The 19,803-nt window shown below is 47.4% G+C and overlaps 1 protein-coding gene across 1 annotated transcript in view; it reads left to right on the forward strand.

Moving 5' to 3' along the window:
* Positions 1–3,044: 3,044 nt before the first annotated feature.
* The window catches only part of SLC3A2 (solute carrier family 3 (amino acid transporter heavy chain), member 2), a 21,078-nt gene continuing 4,319 nt past the window's right edge, over positions 3,045–19,803 (forward strand). Inside the window, exons 1-4 of the mRNA XM_006875029.1 lie at positions 3,045–3,156; positions 16,613–17,044; positions 17,329–17,502; positions 18,056–18,150. Coding sequence (XP_006875091.1) covers positions 3,045–3,156; positions 16,613–17,044; positions 17,329–17,502; positions 18,056–18,150 — 813 coding nt within the window. The remainder of the gene's footprint in view (positions 3,157–16,612; positions 17,045–17,328; positions 17,503–18,055; positions 18,151–19,803) is intronic.

Here is a 19,803-nt window from a genome sequence, read left to right on the forward strand (position 1 = left end):
AAAGTCAACAAAGCAGTAACATCCACAAAGGCTTCTCTGTTCATGCTTGTAGATGAATGCTAACTCCATGTGGATCTTCACTGTTTTCTTATACCTGGGGAACAAAGAACTAATTTATGAAGTGCTTACTCATCCTGTCTCATGTTACTTAAAAACCCTTCTGGATCCCTCAGACAGTTCCTTCTGGAACAAGCTCTCCTCTCCTCCCCCAGCCAGCCCCAGTGGGTTCACCTTTTCAGGCTCTGGGGCTAGGACAAGGGGTAAGACATGTGAATGTTTCCTCATTGGGATCTAATTGAACTTGGCCCAGCTCAACTTAAACACATGTGTAACTCACCTTTAACCTCAGACTGTGTTAAGTACAGCTGAGCTGGTTCAGATGTCCAGTGCTTCCCACATTATACAACTTTCAATGACTCTGCAGAAAAGAGTTCCTCAGTTAGCCCTTAAGCTCCTGCTGCTCAGAGAAAAGGTATCCTGGAATATACTGTGGTTTCAATCACAGCAAACCCCACTTCTCACTGGCAAGGCAAGCTCAGCTCAGAAATACCTTTCAGTCACAGTTCTCAGACTGGGGCGGTATTCAACTCATCATGTGAACAGCCATAGCCAATTTACAAAAGAGTCTGGGCTAAGATGGTAGTCTACACAGCAAAATTCAGACCTGATTGTCATATAACAAGTTTTGCCTAAGGCACTCACCTCAAAAATCACTACTGGGGTGGTGCCAGGCAAAAATGTTACCTGCAATGAAAAAGAGACTGTTAGTAACATGATCACCCTAAAATGAGATATTCCTAAGCACTTTGTAGACAATCAGATTTCCTGAGTCTCAACAGCAATTCATCAGCCGAACGAGATTCCAGTCAGTCATCATATGGAAGGCCCTTTCCCCACCTTAGACTACATGCAGTTAACAACATGTTGAAATGGCTCACCTGTGAGCAGCTGTTAGCAGTATCTAAGGAAAGGACACAAAGCTGTGGGTTAGAAAATTGTTGCTTACATGTGGTATATCCTCATCTATCTATCTTGGCTAGTTTCTCAGATGTTCATGTTTTCATTATATGTCATAGTGAGCTAGTTTGAATCATCACAGAAACTACCTAACTGGCCTAAGTCACGTGACTAGATTTAAAGACAATAAAATAAGAAAGTCAACTAACCTTGTTAACTTGGGAAGCTTTTCACTGGCAGGCCCCAGTTGCCTCTAAAATGGAAAATTTTAATTAGGAAACTATCTAAAACCCCCCCACCCAAAGTGATTCTAGTTATGGTTAATGATACACCAAAACTAACAAATCTCAGCCAATAATATAGGCATTGTGTGTATCTCAACCATTTCCTTAAGAAAAAGCTCTCATCCTCTCCAAGTTGGTTCATAGCCACACTACATAAAGCCAAAGACTGACACACGCACCTCATAAATGATATAAGGATCTGAAACAGCTTACCTAAAACAGGAGCACAGCATCATCTGATCTACCTGCGAAAAGGGAGAAGTTATTTAAAAATCAACAAAAAACCTGAAGGCCAAACAAATTTCTTCAGGACTATCAACTGCCATCAGAACTCTAACATGCTATTAATGGTCACACCTCACAGAGGATCAGCATTATCAATTCAAATCATCTGACAGTGATGGAGGTATCACCCCCCACCCAAAGGATGTCAACTGCTCTCCATTTGGACAATTACCTGCAGTCACTCTGGGAAGCACGCGGATTCATGAGGATCCGTGGGAAGATGCTGCAAAGAGGATTAATGTTAGTAGCAGCCAAGAAGAACCATTTAAATCCGAGAAGCCAGATCCACTTCTCAGTAGAAAGGCGACATCAATCGTTTAAATTCAGTCATATGCTTGTCTTTTAATCATCATGGGTAGTGGTCGGTGCAATTCGAAAAAGCCAATTCTCCTCTCCCCATAGAAACTATCATCAGATCCCCACCTGATGCATCAGCGCAATGCGGGATCTGCAGAGCAGCTCCATAGCAGAGTTAAGTGTAAGCGAGATGTCTCGTTCCATTCTCCAACCAACAAGCTCTATGGATCGGAACAGCTTTAAAAAAAACAACAAAACAAACCAATTAACTGCCTTTAGAGTGCATGGATGAGCATAGAACTGTCCAAGGGGCGCTACTCAGAGGTTTAACGTGGTCGCCACTAAGCCATCAGAAAGAGAGAGTTCAACAGGGGATCATCCTCATAGCACACCCGTAGCTCATACATTTAATCAACGATTATGGAAGCGGTAAAAGAGGGCCGAAACCACTCACTCCAAACAGCTTTCTTTCCGATTCTTCCGCCTTTATACACGCCCTGCAAACAGAAAAGCGACCGGTTAGCAAGTATTTTGGATACGCTTTTCCCCTGGAGAAGACAGCGTGCGGGGCCCATCTTCTCAGAGTTAGGTTTGTCCTCACAATGCTCAGTACAGGTCTGTGAGAATGTCCTCATCACGGAAAGGACCCCGGCATGGCGACACGGCCATTCTGTCCTTGACAAAGTCCCGCCGTGCCGCGCGGCCATGCGGGAAAGCGACCCCGTACCCACGCCCCCCCAAGTACATGCAACACAGTACCAAGGCCTAGTCCCCCAGATCCCAAGAAGCGGGTGAAAACAAGACGACAGAAACTTACCGAAAGCCTGGCAAAAATGAGGCCGATGAGCTCACAGCAAGACACTTAAATAATGCTTCGCAGAGGCTCACGGGATTTAGGGCGGGACTGTGAACGACGCACGCGTGTAAGGAGATGACGTACAGGGCCGGGGAGTTGTGGGTAAAGACTGTCCAGGAGACGGAGGGCGGAGCGAGTACTCCCTGAAATTGGGGCGGGAAATCGCGCATGCGTCCTTGGGGAGCGCGCCAGTGCGCATTGCGGTGGCATCCGCCCACGCCCACTCCTAGAATGATTGGAACGCAGAAGCATCCCCCCTCTCTGGATTCAGGCTCCTCCTGGCTCACAGTCACCTGCCTCCCACACCCAGTCCTGAGGCCCCCTTTTCTCCACACACCTTGGATTCCTGTGGGCAGTGTTCCTCCATGGACCCCGCTCCTCCTGAGTCGTCGGCCGATGTCGTCTCGGCTCCACGCCCGCCGCCCGTAGAACTTACCAGACCAGCTGACCAGTGTCCTAGCGCGGGGGGCGACTCAGGTACTGGGCCGGCTTGGACGGAAGGGAGGCTATCACGGGGAAGTGAGGCGACCGCGGGTCTGAGTTTTTGGCTGGTCATCGATGTCCCGCTGTTGCTCTCTAAGTGCACTAAATGAATGAATCCTCCCAATCTTAACAGAGAGGAGCGACAACGACCCCTTTTATAGATGAGGTTACTTAAGCCGAGGGGAAAAAAAGAGTAATCTATGTAGCCTTTTAAGAGCCCTCGCTCCCTGAAATTTCCTTACCACCACTCCCTCCTTCCAAATAAAATCCTAGAGGTCTAGAGCAAATCTGTGTAAATCATTGAATAGCAATACTAGACAGAAAATTGCTGTTGTTAAGTGAGCTCAGTTATTTTAAAAACAAAAACCAACCCATTTGCCATTAAGTAGCGGTGGATTAAAGCGCTGGGCCGCAAGGTCGGTTTGAACCTCAAGGTCGGCAGTTCGAGCTCACCAGCCGCTCAACACCGGCAGGATAACAGCGATACTCCGACTCTTAGACACCCAGTGTGTGCTGGGTAGAAACTGCTCCAGAGGGTGTTCAAGCTTGTGATCTTTTGGAAATAGATCACCCGACTTTCTTCCAAGGCACCTCTGGTGGGTTTTCAATCCGTCAACCCTTAGATAAATAGTTTAGTGCTTAACTGTTTTTGAGACGCAAGGGCGTCCAAAATCAAACTTAATCTACTTATGGCGACTGCTAGGTTGATTAAAGACCCTGCCCATTCCTTGGCCCCAGAGGTCATCTATGGCCTCTGGGCAGAGTTTTGGGAGTTGCTCAGTACTGGGTCCCCGCTGTTCTTCATTCCTGAGAAACAAGCTCTGCTTATCAGTGGCTGGCGCCAGCACTTCTACATTTCTACAAAACAGAGCTTAGTAAAGCTGCCGGCCAGGATCTTCCAGAGTTTAAACACTGCAGCTGAATCCTTTCAGAGCCATGGTGCTGGATGGAACTGCTCCATAGGGTTTTTTCTTGGCTGTGATCTTTCCTGGTGGCACTGCAGGATAATGCACTGAACCACAGGGTCAGCGGTTCAGGCTCACCAGGAGCTTTCAGGAAAACCCTGTACAGGGTTGCTGTGGGTCGGAACTGACTACCATCATTTACCAACAACAGCAACTATCTTTATTGGGTGTCCTGGTGTGGCACTGGACCACGAAGTCAGTGGTTCTAACTTAGCAGCCACTCATCAGAAACCCTGTATGGGGTCACGTGAGTCAGAATTGACTCGATGGCACTGAACAACAGTCTTTAGTGAAGCTGGTGGCTAGGCTGCTGTTGGCACCGCTGTTGTTGCTGTTAAGTGCCATCGAATTGGTTCCGACCCATAGCAACCCTGTATAGGGTTTCCGAGGAGCAACTGGTGAGTTTGAACTGCTGACCTTGAAGTTCAAACAGCTTAGCAGTCTGGTGCATTAACCCACAGCGCCACACCAGGACTCCGTTGGCACCCCTTGTTGTTATGTGCCGTGGAGTTGGTTCTGACTCAGCGACCCTGTACAGGGTTTCCAAGGCTGTAAATCTTTAAAGTAACAGAAAGCCTCATCTTTCTTCCGCGGAGCAGCTGGTAGTTTCGAACTGCTGACCTTAAGGTTTGCAGATCGATTCGTAACCACTACACTACCAGAGCTCCATTTGGTACCCCCAGGTGGGTTCAAATTACTGTTTGCAACACCCAGAGACATTCAAACCATCATATATTTATTGTTGTTGTGAAGTGCCATTGAGTCAATTCTGACTCATAGCGACCCTGTATAGAGTTTCCAAGGAGCAGCTGGTAGATTTGAACCTTTGACCTGTGGTTAGCAGTCAAGTACTTTTCCTACAGCGTCACACTGTTGCTTTTAAGTGCTGTCGAGTCGGTTCGACCATAGCCACCCTGTATAGGGTTTCCGAGGAGTGGCTGGTGAGCTTGACCTACTGGCTTTGCAGTGTGGCACCTTAACCCACAGCGCCACACTTGTTGCGACCTTATGCACAGCAGAATGAAACACTGCCTGATCCTGAGCCCACCTCACTATTGTAGCCACACTTGAGTCCATCGATGCTGCCACTTGGCCAATCCATCTCGTTGGGGGTCTGGGATTCCTTTATTGTTGTCAAGTGCTGTGGAATCAGTTCCAACATATAGCGGCCCTATGCAAGGTTTCCAGGGAGCTACTGATGAGCTTGAACTAACAACTTTGCAGTCCAGCGTCACATCAGGGCTCCACAGGACTCTTTTTTAAGTTCGTATAAAATTTCAAATCTTTTCCCAATTTACAGTCTCCTAAGTCTGGAGAAGGCGCTCATGGAGCAACCCTGCCCCCATGTGGCAGCAGGCAGTACTGCTTCGGTTAGTGGAGGAGAGAAATGAACCAACCATGTGTTTTGCTGGAAGGGAGGATGGGACAGGAGGTCTGGTGGCGCTGTGGGTTAGACACTAGATCACTAACCACAAGGTGGACCGTTCAAACCCACTAATGCTCCGTGGGAGAAAGTTGAGGCTTTTTGTTCCTGTAAAGATTGACATTCTCAGAAACCTGAAGGAGCAGTTGTGTAGGGTCATTCTGCATTGTAACTGACACAATGCTAATGGGGTGCATGGGGGGAAGACAGGACATTTACTTTGCTGGAGGACAGTAGTAAGTGTTATAACAGTTTCCTGGATTGTGAAGAAGTGCTCTGTTTGGAAGCTCTCCGGGGGAAGTTTGGGAGCATCTCCCAGATGTGGGAGGTTGTAAGGGCAGACTTGTTAACTGTCTTCAGTCAGTTCGACCAACCTTTTGGTTAACAGTCCGGTGCTCATCCTACTGTACCACACCTGAACTAAGCTAATGACCAAACTCTCTGCTGTTGGGTTGAATCCGACTCCTAGTCAGACCTTGCAGGCAGAGTAGAACTGCTCCACAGGGTTTCCTGAGCCTGAGTCTTCCCAGGAGCAGACTCATTGTGAATGGCCTGGTGTGATGCTGTGGGTTAATGCGCAGACTGCCTTTGAACTGCAAAGCCTGCGGTTCAAGCTCACCAGCTGCTCCTTGGAAACCCTGTACAGGGTCGCTATGGGTCAGAACCAACTCGACAGCACTTCACAACAACAACAACAACCTTGTAGTTAGCAATGAAATGCTTAGCCCACTACGCCACCAAGGCTCCTTATTCCAACAACTAGTAATTATTTTGGAGTTCTGATGTGGCACTGTAGGATAAGCACTGGACTGCTAACTACAAGGTTGGCAGTTCAAACCCATCAGTCCCAAAGTGGAAACCTATACAGATCAGAACCAACTTGATGGCATTAAACAGCATGCACTAGAACTAAGGCTCCTTGGTGGCACACTGGTTAAGCTCTTGGCTGCTGACTGAAAGGTCAGCAGGTCACCAGCTGCTCCCTGGGAGACAAGACCAGACAATCTGCTGTCTTCAGAGCTGCAGCCTTGGTAGTCCTCCGCATCGGTTCTCCCCTGTCCTACTAGGTGGCTGTGAGCCAGAATCCACTTGAAGTCACACAACAAGGACAGAAAAAAGCCGTGGTCACCAAACTTTTGATTATGTTTCTTGTTGGTTAAAAAAGATGAGAGCACTCTCCTCCTATGTGAATGTTTTTAAAGTAAATCATACTCTGTGGCACTAAATCTCCATAGGGTTTAAATCCCGAGAAGGTTGCAAAGACCTTATGGCTTGAGGCACGTTTTCAAGGATTCAAAGAAGGCCATTGTGTTGAGAGTGAGTGTGGCAATAAGGTACGAGTTTGGGTTTGGGACAAACCTCTCTACACTTTTCCATCATGTTGTAGTTTTGTTGGTTTGATTCAGACTCAAAACAACCCTGTATAGGGTTTCCAAGGAGCGGCTGATGGGTTTGAACCGCTGACCTTGCGATCCAGTGCATTATCCCAGATGTATAAAAACAGAGGGAATCAACTGAAAGGCTTTAAGATTGTGGTGTGTGCCTTGATCAGATATTTTGTTAGAAAAACTCATGTAGCGTGGAGGATGATTTGGGGGTGGGGAGCCGGATGCAAGCAAGATCTGGACACATCGCAACTTGGATTGTCTAGTTCAGTTTTTCTGATAGTCAAGATGATTTCCTAACTCTAATATATAGGGTTTGTGCACAGATGCATTTGTTATCTATCCATTTTATAAGACCAGAGCAGACATCCTGAACGCAGGAGCAAGAACTGGGGCATCTCTAGTCCCAGACTTGGGACGTTTTCCGTGGGTTTAGAGAATCCGTGAGAGTGGACTATGGTAGTTTCCGTTTTTCTTTAGAGGGAGCCACTGTCAGGGCAGGCTAATTGTGTAGCAGCAAGGTGGATGTGGTGGAGGGAAGGGAGAAGTAAGAACCAAGATAGCTGCCCCAGTGCTTCTGTACTGTTGTTGTTGTTGGTAGGTGCCATCGAGTCATAGTGACCTTGTGCACAGCAGAAGGAAACACTGCCCGATCCCGGGCCAACCTCACTATTGCTGCCACGCTTGAGCCCGTTGATGTTGCCACTTTGCCAATCCATCTCACTGGGGGTCTTTCTCTAGAAAACTGGAAAAATCACGATGTCACTGACTGAGTTGTAAGATTTGAAGTAAGGCAGCTGCCGGTCTTGCAAGATGACAAGAGAATGAGAATCATTTTGTATAGTTAGGAATATGCATCCGATTGAAGGTGAGCAATAAGGGCTGAAAATATAGGCTTGGAGTTCATTGGAACAGGTGAAGAATGGGTTCCTTGAGGGACTGAGAGCATCCAGAGAAGATGTGCAGTGCTGTAAGATTCGTAAACACATTGCAACGTAGTAAGATTCAGGAAACACATTGGAAGCATATGGTTTGGAAAGGAGAAAATAATTAATAGAGGACATGCTCATTTACATAGAAAACTCCCCCTAAACTACAGATAAATGATTCGAACTAATAGGCTTTTGCAAGGCAGCTGGATGTAAGATTTAATATGTAAACGTCAGTTGAAACTAAGAAACAATTAAATAGAAGTTGCCGGTTTATGATAGTTTCAGAAGTGTTCGTTGTTGTTAGGTGGTGTTGCATTGGTGCTGACTCATAGCGACTCCTGTGCACAACAGAGGGAACCCCGGTCGGTCGGGTCCTGTGTCGGCCTCACAATTGTTCTTTGAGCCCCTTGTTACTGCCACGGTGTCAGTCCATTTTGTTCAGGGATCTTCCTCTTTTTCACTGACTCTACTTTACCACGCATGATGTCGTTTACCTGATACCATGTCCAAAGTACATGGGAGATGATGTTTCACCATCTTCCCATCTAAGGAGCATGCTGGCTGTGCTGCCAAGACAAATCTGTTCTGGCAGTCCATGGTACTTTCAGTAATCTTCGCCAACACCAGCTTTACATGCATTTGAAGTGATTAAAAATACGATGGCTTTGGGTCAAGTGCACATTAATCTGCAGTGACATCTTTGCTTTTTAAAACTTTAAAGAGGTCTCATTTACCAGATTGGCCCAGTGTAATATGTCATTCAAATTTCTTGATGGCTGCTTCCGTGAGCCTTGATTGTGGACTCAGGTAAAATAAAATACTTGGCAACTTCAGTCTTAACTGTTGTGAAGGGTTTTTGTTTTCTTAATATCCATACTGAGGTCTGTGTTTTTTGATTTTCATCAGCTAGTGCTTCAAGTCCTCTTTGCTTCCAGCAAACAAGGGTGTGTCATCTGTATGTGGCAGATTGCTGATGCCATGTTCTTCATACAGACCGGATTTTCAGATTATTTACTCAGCATGCAGAGTGAACGAGGATGGTGAAAGGCTGCAACTCGGATGGACACATTTCCTGATTTTAGGCTGCGTAGTATCCCTTGTTTTGTTTGAACAACTGCCTCTTGGTCTGTGTAAAGGATCACATAAACAAATTGTTCTTGTCATTAAGTGCTGTTGAGTTGATTCCGACCCATAGAGACCCTGTATAGGAGGATTTCCGAGGAGAAGCTGGTGAGCTTGAACCGCTGACCTTGCAGTTCGGACGGCTTTGCAGTCTGACGCTTTAGCCCACAGTGCTTTGCTTTGCTACCCATACTTTGTTATGATGTACACACAGTCCAATGCCTTTGCGTAGTCGTTAAGACACAAAAAACATTGTTTAGTATTCTCTGCTTTCAGCCAAGATCCATCTGAATTCGGCTTGAATTTTCAGCAGCTTCCTATCAATGTACTGCTGCAATTAATTTTAAATGTATCTTCAGCAAAATTTTACTTGCATTGTATTAATGATAATTGTTTTCCGTGATGATAATTACCCCATTTTTTTTCTTTGGAATGAGAACAAAATATATGGGTCTCTTCCAGTTGGTTGGCCAGGTAGCTGTCTTCCAAAAGTCTTGGCATAGACGAATGAGCGCCTCCACGCCTCCAGCACTACATTGGTTTGCTGAAACAGTTCAGTTTTATTGTATCAGTTCTAGAGACTTGTTTATCACGAACACCTTCAGTACAGCTTGGACTTTTCCCTTTAATGCCATCAGTTCTTGGTCATGTGCTACATCCTGGAATGTTTAAATGTTGACCAATTTTTTTATATATATAATGACTATTTCTTCCATCTTTTGATGCTTCTTAAGTCATTGAATATTTTGCCCATAGAATTCTTCAATATTGCAAGTTGAAGCATGAATTTTTTATTCAGTTCTTTCAGCTTGAGAAATGCTGAGAATGTTCTTTCTTTTTTGTTTTCTAACTCTAGGTCTTTGCACATTTCATGACAATACTTGTCTTTGTCTTCTTTAGGTGTTCTTTGAAGAATAACTTTCAGAGTCTCTTTTGACATACACTTTCTTTCCTGTCTGCTTAATGACCTTTGACTTGCAAAATAGTCTGTGGGCAAAATATTGAATGCTGCAGAAAGCATCAAAAGAAGAGACACTGTACCAAAAAGAAATGGTCACTGTTCAACCATTTCAAGAGGTAGCATATGATCAAGAGCCAGTGGTACTGAAGGAAGCCGTCCAAGGTGAACTGAAGACATTGGTAAACAATATAAGTCTCCAGGAATGAATGGAATACGAATCAGAATCTTTCAGCAAACTGGTGCATCAATTGAGATGCTCACTCATCTGTTCCAGGAAATTTGGAAGACAGCTACCTGGCCAACTGCTTAGATCCATATTTATACCCATTCCAAAGAGAGGAGACCCAACAGAATGTAGAAAATCGTTGGACAATATCATTGATATCACATGCAAACACGTGTCTCATGCTTTGGACATATTATCAGGAGGGATCAGTCCTTGAAGAAGGACATCATGCTTGGTAAAGTAGGATCAGTAAAAAGAGGAAGCGCCTCCCCATGGAAGTAGTTTGGCACAGTGGTAGTGGTGGTCTCAATCGTAACAACAGTTGTGTGGATGGTGCAGGACTGGGCAGTGTTTGGCTCTCTTATGCACAGGCTCTAGGCACATAACAACAACGTTGATTGCAATCCCCTGCAGTGGGACATCCTTTATCCCATTTGTACCTTCCCATTTCCTTCTCTTCTCCTCTCCTAACCCTTCTGACCTTTAGTGGGTAAATTTCCTTTTGATCTCACCTGGATGATGATTCTAAGGAGTGTTATTGTTTGCTGATGATTAAGCCTGGAGAGTGAGTGCAGTTCCAGACCTGAGGGTGATTAACGCCTTTGGTCCAGGGTTTCTTTTGCTCTTCTTGGCTTTTATCCCCTCTCACCCTTCACCTAGGAGCTCTGGTAGCGGATGCGAACCACAAGGTCAGCAGTTCGAAACTACCAGCTGCTCCGTGGGAGAAAGATGAGGCGATCTGCTCCCATAAAGATTTACATCCTCGGAAACCCTGTTCAGGGTCGCTATGGGTCGAAACCGACTCGATGGCACTTAACAACAACAACAACATATGTGTATAAGACCTCTTCAAAGTGTTCAGGAGCAAAGATGTCAGTTTGAGGACTAAGGTGTGCCTGACCCAGCCATGGTATCTTCAATCACCTTATATGCATGTATGCATGTGAAAGTTGGACTTTATAAGGAAGTCTAAGAAAGACTGTAGAAATGTACTAAGGAAGACGATAGAAATCATTGCAATTGACTTATGGTGTTGGAAAAGAATATTAAAAGTGCCATGGACTGCCAGAAGAACAGTTAAATCTGTGTTGGAAGAAGTATAAGCAGATTGTTCCGTAGAAGCCAGGATGGTGAGACTTCGTCTCTCATACTTTGGACATGTTGTGAGAAGGGACCAGTCCCCTGGAGAAGGACATCCGTACTAGGTAAAGTGTAGAGACAGTGGAAACGAGGAAGACCCCCAAGGAGATGGATTGATATAGTAGAGCAGCATTGGAGCTCCTACAGGACCCGGCGGGGTTTTGTTCTTTCTGCATGGGGTTGCTATGAATTAGAACTGACTCTCTGGTAGCGTAGTGGTTACAAATCGGGCTGCGAACCTAAAGGTCAGCGGTTCGAAACTACCAGCTGCTCTGCGGGAGAAAGATGAGGCTTTCTACTCCCGTAAGGATTTACACCCTTGGAAACCCTGTACAGGGTCGCTATGGGTCGGAACCGACTCGACGGCACGTAACAACAACAACAACAGAGGCACAGAACAATGATACATGTATATGTGTGTGTGTGTGTGTGTATATATATATCTAAATTTTTATAGTTAACAATTTTTTTAACACTTCTGAACTTTGTCCTTGGGTGAATTGTTGGTTACCCTTAGGTATGTGTACCTCACTAGTGTTTTTATTGTTACTCTTATAGACCTTTCTGTTGTTTGGCTGAAGAGTGAGTTTGTTTCCAGTCCTGAAGGGGGGACTGAGGGCCATAGTCTCAGGGGTTTCAGCAGCCTCTACCTGAACACTAAGCCTTGTATTTTAATTTTTTTATGGTTTTGGGTTTTGTTCCACAGTTTTCTCCCAGCCCACTCCGTACCTTCTAATGTGATTTCCTTTCAGAGTAGTTGGTAGAGATAACCGGGTACCATCGAGTATTTTGTGGCTCAGTGTTATAAGGACTGAGGGCTGCATGGTCCATTGCACTGATTATTTCCATACATGTTTGGTTTTTTTCACCCTTCTTTGCTCCGGACTGGGAGAGACCAATAATTGTAACTTCTTATTGTTAGGGCCCATTGAGTTGGTACCGACTCACGGCGACCCGATGCACAACAGAGTGAAACACTGTCTGGTCCTTTGCCAACCTCAAAATTGTTGCTATGCTTCAATCTATATAGCTGCTGCCAGTGTGCCAATCCATCTCCTTGGGGGCGTCTTCCTCTTTTTCTCTGACCCTCCACTTTACTAAGCATAGTTGTACCTAAGATGGCTACTTACAGGGTTTTCAGACCCCAGTTACTACTTACCAAAGTGGGATGCAGAACATTGTCTTGGGGTCTGTGTTAACGCCAATTGACCATGGTGTCTTCTGATTCAGTAGTCCTGAGCCCCAGGCCCAATGACTAAGCCCCTCTGGTGTTTGGTTATAACTAAGAAACGGTCTTAGCTTTTCCCCCTGTGTGCTCTGCCATGTTCATGGATATATTTGCAGCATAGATAAATATGTAGCAATATCTCTGTTCAAACCATGTACAAGGAGGCTTCAAAAAGTTCATGGAAAAATAGAGGTGGAATGAAAAGTTAATGTGTCCCTCAAAGCAGCTGGGTCACCAGCAGTATTAAGGGAGCTACACTCCAGATGAGTGTGGTCTGATCCGGAAATCCACAGGCTTCATCAAGTTGCAACTAAGTGATCCTCTTTGGAATTATCCAAGACATCTACTCCAAAAAGAAACAATGCCAATACTTGTACATAAAATACAAAGTTCAATTATGGAAGGAAAAAAAAAAGATGGAATCTTTCCACAAACTTTTGAAACCTCCTTGTCTAGTCATAGGTACTGTCCCACCGCTTCAGCTTGTGTGTCCACGCGTGCAGCCACTTGTATAGATCACTGGTGTGGTAGGGTTGTGTCTGTAACGGTGTTCTGTTGCCCTGTAACTCTTGCAGGCTTTCCAGTGGGCTTCCATCATGTTGTGCTGACCTCTCTCTTAATTGTGGGTTGCTGTCCCCTTCAACCTAATTACGGTGCTCTGGAGGGGCATCCGGTTAAATATTGTGCTGCTAACTGGAAGGTTGGGACTTCAAGTCCATCAGCTGCTCCTTGGGAAAAACATGAGATTTATAGTCTCGGAAACCCTAAGGAGCATTTGTACTGAATTTTGCAGGGTCGCTATAAATCAGAATTGATTTGATGGCACTGAGTTTAGGGTTTACCCTCTAGTTAGTAATTCACCTTCCTTTCTCTCCCAGCCTTGGTAAGTGTCCTAGGGTTGCTTCTGACTCATAGTGACCCTGTATAGGGTTTCCTAGGAGTGGCTGGTGAGTATGAACTGCTGAATTTGCAGTTCAAACCAACATGGGGTCCAGTGCTTATCCCACAGAGCCACACTAGCCTTCCCAGCCCTAGTAACTATCAAAGAATGTTTCTTTTAGTGTGAAAACCATTTCTTGGCTTTTTACAATAGTTGTTGTTATGTGCCATCAAGTGGGTTTGGATTCACAGCGACCGTGTACAGGGTTTCTGAGGACTGGTTTGGCATTGTAGGATAACTACTGAATTTCTAACCATAAGGTTGGCAGTTGAAACTCAGTGTTTTCCCTTCCGCCTGGATTTATCATTGTGCTTATTTCAGTTGAACAGTTACAAGCCTTGTGTGTAAATATCTTCAGCTTGATACAGTGTTGATTAAACCCTTTCATCTTCACATGCTTCTGTAGCTGTTTCTAGGAAGGGAGGTTGTTATCTGTCAAGGAATGGAGTCCGTTCTGACTCACAGCAACCCTGTACAGGGTTTCCGAGGCTGTAAATCTTTATGGGAGCAGAAAGCCTCATCTTTGTCCCGCGGAGCAGCTGGTAGTTTCGAACTGCTGACCTTGCGGTTCACAGCCCGATTCATAACCACTACACTACCAGAAGGGAGGTGTTGTTGTTAAGTGCCGTCGAGTCAATTCCGACCCATAGCGACCCTGTATAGGGAGGGTTTCCGAGGAGCAGCTGGTGAGCTTGCACCACTAACTACTCGGGTTTAATTGGTAATCATGGATAAGTGCCTACTGTATGCTCCCTCTGAGCAGGCAGGTCTATTGACAGCTTGCACGTGGCCTCTGCCCCCTGTCTTGGGATGTTAACAGATACCCAGAAGGAAGTGTAATAACCGAATGGGACAGGAATTTTAGCAGAGATGGCTACACAGCAGAGGAAAAGTCATTCTATCAGGGAAGTTGGGAAAGAGTGTCATTTCAGCCTCTCTGGAATGAGGAGGGATTTGCGCTGGAGAGTGGTAGAAGAGGAAGAAGGGGAAGAGGTGAGCCAGCCTGGTGTGTGTGAGACTGGTAGGAGATGGTGGGGGAGGTAAGCTGTCTGCTTCTTTCTGCAGGAATTGGTGTCATCCATCTGAATGTGAGTGCCAAGTCCTGCTCCTAGGGGCTGTATGTAATGTGGGTCTCTCCAGAGAGCTGCTGAGGCCACAGTTTCAACCTGGACGGACTTGCTGGGGATAAAGTCTGTTCAGAGACCTTGGTTGGCACTTCTTATCTGACATGCCCAGGCAGGCACCTTGGACCGCTTATCATCTTTGAGTACTGATCTGAACCCTAATTTCTGCCATTGGCCTCCTGTCTCTGAGGAGTTGGTTCCAACTTTGGTGATGGGGGGAGTACTGGCCTTGGAGGCTGGAGGAGAATGGCAGAGGATGAACCTTTTCACCCCGTTGGCCCTCCTGTGGCACCCCTGTCTCTCTGCCATGACTGCAGATCTTGGCTTCTTCTTCCTGGGGAGTATACAGCCATCCTGGCTTCCAGCCCAGGTCGAGGGAGGTGGAGCTTATATCCTCAGCTCTTCTCTGAAGGTTACCCAGCTGGCTCAGCTCAGGGACAAGAAGTTCCTCAGAGTGTTGGCACATCAATCACAGTGCTCATGTCTGGTGAGCACCCACCATGAACTTTGTCCCATTTACCATCTATCCGAGGACCTTTGCGAAGTGCATGTTGTTATGTGCCATGGAGTCGGTTCCGACTCATAGTGACTTTGTGCAGAGTTTCCGAGGCTGTAAATCTTTATGGGAGCAAGAAAGCCTCATCTTTTCCCCAGGGAACAGCTGGCAGCAGCCACTACGCTACCAGAGCTCCTCAAAGCCTGGCCTAGTCAGTGATTGGGAGGTTGGTTCTACCGTGGAGTGGGTTCCCACTCCTGGCAGTCTAACAGAACAGAATGAACCCTGGGCCGGCACCGCTCCAGACAGTTGGTATGTTTGAGTCCCTTGTTAGGAGTTTTACAACCTAGGGGCCTCTTCCAACACCATATTGGACAGTACTGTTATGCTCCATGGGGTCTTCATTTCATAAAGGATTCCTAGTCTGGTAGCTCCACTCCACTGTAATCTGTCCACTTGGATGACCCTGCTGATGTTTGAAATACTTGTGGCAAAGCTTCCAACATTACAAAACTCAAGCCACCACAGTGGGTTACTTGTGAGAGGCTCTTCAGGGTGGGTGTGGGGGTGTCCATCCTAGGAAAATAGAGTGCATTTAGCTGAAGCCCAGCTCTGGAACGTTTGCTCCAGCTCCGTCTTCTGGAGGTTGTCCATCAGTCTCTTCTGGCTCTTTTGGATGGCTGATTCCCTGTAGCTCGACATCCTGGTGCCAGAAACTGTGCGTGGGGTAGGGTAAGTGGGGGGTGTCAGCCTCAACCCTCCCTCCTGTCCAGACAGATTAATTTTAAAACAGCATGGGGAAGACTGGATTAGAGAATTCAATAGAATCAATGAGCAGAGAGTCCTGTAGTGGGCGAACAATAAATACTTGTTGCGTGATGAATTAGTTGAAGTAAAAATTGAGTGGGAGTAAGCCCTAAGGGGAAGCGCAGACCCAATGCCAAATCCCTGGTTGCGAAAGGAAAGATGTAGGCTTTGGCTGGCTCAGAGAATGCATCTGACAAGGTGGAAAGTGTCCGGAGTCGGGGAAGTCACCCTTGCAGAGAGGGCAGGGACGCTGCTGGATTTCCCCATTCTCACCCTGACTTTCTGGCGTCGGGGTTCCCCGAACGGGCGGGCGGGTAATCACAGACTCCGTCCACTTAAAGGTGGCTGCCTGCGCTGAGCCCGGCGGCGCAGCATGTCGCGCTCCGAGTTGCCTTAGGGGGTGGGTAGACAGGTTGGAGATGGAATATTAACCATGCAAACGCATTCCCACTCTTATTCCCCTTTCTGCACTCCATTAACTCCACTACCTCCCTAGAGGGTCCTCCTTAAGGGGCGGGGCGGCCGGGGCGGGGCTCCCTCGTCACTTTCCCAGGCGCCCTCGGCAGTCCGGAGATCCTCGTAGCGGAAGCGGCCGCGTCTAGTAGGCTGGGGCCCTGTCTAGAGAATTGTCTAGGATCAGAAGGTCAGGACCTGAGGCAGCAGCCGAGTGCAGACTACTGCTCTCATTGTAGGTTCCGCAGGCACCATGAGCCACGACGCCGAGGTGGACCTGAAGGAGGTGGAGCTGAACGAGTTGGAACCGGAGAAGCAGCCGATGAACGCCGCTTCGGGGGCGGCCGTGGCCATGGCCGTGTCCGGAGGCGCCGAGAAAAACGGTCTGGTGAAGATCAAGGTGGCCGACGATGAGGAGACAGCCGCGGCTAAGTTCACGGGCCTGTCCAAGGAGGAGCTGCTGAAGGTGGCGGGCAGCCCCGGCTGGGTGCGCACCCGCTGGGCACTGCTGGTGCTCTTCTGGCTCGGTTGGCTGGGCATGCTGGCGGGCGCCGTGGTCATCATCGTACAGGCACCACGCTGCCGCGAGCTGCCCATACAGAGATGGTGGCACAAGGGTGCCCTCTACCGAATCGCCGACATTCAGGCTTTCCTGCCCGGCGAAGGGGGCAAGTTAGCAGGTTAGTGCGCCTCGGGTTTAATCCTCCTCCCTCTTCACTTTGAAAAGAAACGCTGCCGTCCCTGATTGCCCCCTCTTCCGCCTCTATTGTGCTGACTCAGATTGCTCTCCGCTCTCAGAAGCAACGTGCAGGGTGCCTTACATCAGCTTCTCTAAGTCTTGTGACCCAGCCTCTCCCCCTCCCCCCACTCCCATCCGCGGACTGGGAGAGAATCAAGGGCCTGGGGGGAGGGGGAGGTCCCTTTCATTCCTCCTTCCCATTTGCCTTCCCGTTTCCCCTCTCAGACCTTAAGGGACACCTGAACTACCTGAGCTCGCTGAAGGTGAAGGGCATCGTACTGGGCCCAATTCACAACAATCTGAAGGATGACGTGTTGGGGACTAACTTGGGTCAGATTGACCCCGCTCTGGGCTCCAAGGAGGATTTTGATAGTCTCCTGCAGTCGGCTAAAAAAAAGAGTAGGTATCCTGGGGTTTTCAAGGAAGCAGCCACTGGAGAGAAAGGCTGGCCCCTGGCCAAGAAAAGGCAGGAGGTGGTGGTCTGGTTTCCTCGTGGGGCTGAAACTGGGGAAGGGGAGGTGAGGTTGGAAGGTGGGGTTTCTTTGAGTGACTCAGGGTTTCAGCCTATTGTGTTGTTCCTTTAATTTTGGCAGTTTCAGTGGACTTATTTGCAAACTGTAGGCTTTTACTATATCAGTGGTTCTTTTATTGAAGTGGTGGATCCTTTTAAAATCAACAACGAACAGTCCAAATGAAATACTGCCTTATAGCTTATTACAGATTTGTATTAGAGCTCATTTGGTGGTGGGGAACCTGGGACCCCACGGCTCAACCTTCTCTTACATCTGCTCTATGGGCTCTAACACCTTTCCTTGTTCACATCTTTGTTCCAAAGGAATAGGTTTTATCAAGGTTGAAATCCAAGTAATACATAGGGAACGCTCAACAGATTTGTGGGGGGGTGTGGTTCCTGCTTTCCCCTCACTCCAGTGACTCTTCCTCCACCATTCAGGCATTCGGGTCATTCTGGATCTCACTCCCAACTACAGGGGCCAGAACTCGTGGTTCCTCCCCACGGAGGTTAACGTGGTGACCACAAAGATGAAGGTGAGTGTGTTGAGACTGGACTGATGGCAGATGCTGGGCCTTGTTGGTCCTGCCGAGGGGTCCAGTGCTTCCTGAAGTCGGACAGGAATGCCTCCTCCCTTGACAGAACAGGAGAGCAGCGGACCCCATTTTTCTTCTTGTTTCCTTGATTCTCAGGGTGACAGTGGTTGGAGGACGATCTCAGATGTCACTCTGGAAGTTTGAGATTCCTTCCTTTGCGGGGAAGGAAGTCTGTCTCTGTGGGAACTCTGTCCTGATTTTCCACTTCTTGTTTGATGTGCACTGAGGCTTCCTGTGTGTCTGGGATGGTGCCAAGTGTTTTATATACATTTTTCTGTGTAACCACAGATAGTCTGTCATTAACCTTAATTTGTAAATGAGGGCGCTACGGTTCAAAGGGGTGGCTAGTGTGCCCAAGGTCTTCCAGCTCTTACAGGCCTCAAAGGCCTAAGCAGTCTACTTTGCTAGTCGCATTTCCCTTACCTTAAGGTATAGGCTCAGACTCTACCAGCAGTCTGGTAGAGGGGCTTTGAACATCATACCAGCTAGTTCAGAAAAGAGGCAGACTTGGACGATTTCCTGGCTGCTCTGATTCTGACTTTGGATTTCCAGCACTTGGGTCAGACCCTTGAGTTAGATCCAGTTTAGCCTTAGCCAAGATAGTGACTGTTTCCAGATGCTGTGGTTGAGTGAGGGTTGGTAGCCTCAGATGACTATGGAGCCAAGAGGAGAGGGCACCTCAAGCAGTGAGAGAAAGGGACGAAAAGGAGGTGGCGCCAGGGTTCTATGGTGTGTGTCAGGCAGTGCCAGGGTTTCGGGCCTGAGCCTGCTGCACAGAGCTGCCTTCCTGTTTTCAAGTCTTCATCTGAACTACCCTGGGGCTGTGCTTCTAATTTCAGTCTTTCATCCGTGGTCTTGTTGCATCAGATTCTTTTATACACACCCTCCCCAGGCCTGAGGAAAGTACAGTTGTCTTGTCATCTTGAGACTGGCCATTTAGATTCTATCCTCATTACCTGGTGCTGCTGTAACACAAATACTGCTCAAGAACAGACATTTATGTTCTTATCCTCTGGAAGCCTTCAGTGCAAGTCAGGGGCAGTTCCATCTGTGAGCCTCTCTCTCTCTCTCCTAGCGCCGACCAGTGAGCCTGGGCATTCCTTGTTGAGTGTGCCTGTTCTGGTCTCTCTCTAACCCAGCCGTGACTGGGGCTAGCACCTACCTTACGTTGGCATAACAATGGATTGAGTTAGCTGGCATGGAAGGAGGTCTGCTCTCCTCCCTGCCCACTGATTTCATCTCCTGCAGCTCTCCATGATAGCAGCCAGACGGTGATTGGCCAGCCGGCTGGGAGCCACTGTCCTGCTAAATTGATACACGAGGAACCCTTACTGCTCCCCAGGCACGTCTCTTCACTTTCTGAACCTGTTTCCTCTTTTCCAAAATGTATATCCTACGATTTTACATGCTAAATGTCACGTTGAGATACATGTATAAACATACAGTTTCTGTTGTTGTTGTTAGGTGCCATCAAGTCAGTACCAACTCATAGCGACCCTATGCACAACAGAACTTACCACTGCCCGGTCCTGGGCCAACCTCACAATTGTTGCCATGCTTCAGCCCATTGACACCACTTGGCCAATCCATCTC

Source organism: Chrysochloris asiatica, unplaced genomic scaffold (genome assembly GCF_000296735.1).
Source record: "Chrysochloris asiatica unplaced genomic scaffold, ChrAsi1.0 scaffold00310, whole genome shotgun sequence".
Classification (NCBI taxonomy): domain Eukaryota; kingdom Metazoa; phylum Chordata; class Mammalia; order Afrosoricida; family Chrysochloridae; genus Chrysochloris; species Chrysochloris asiatica.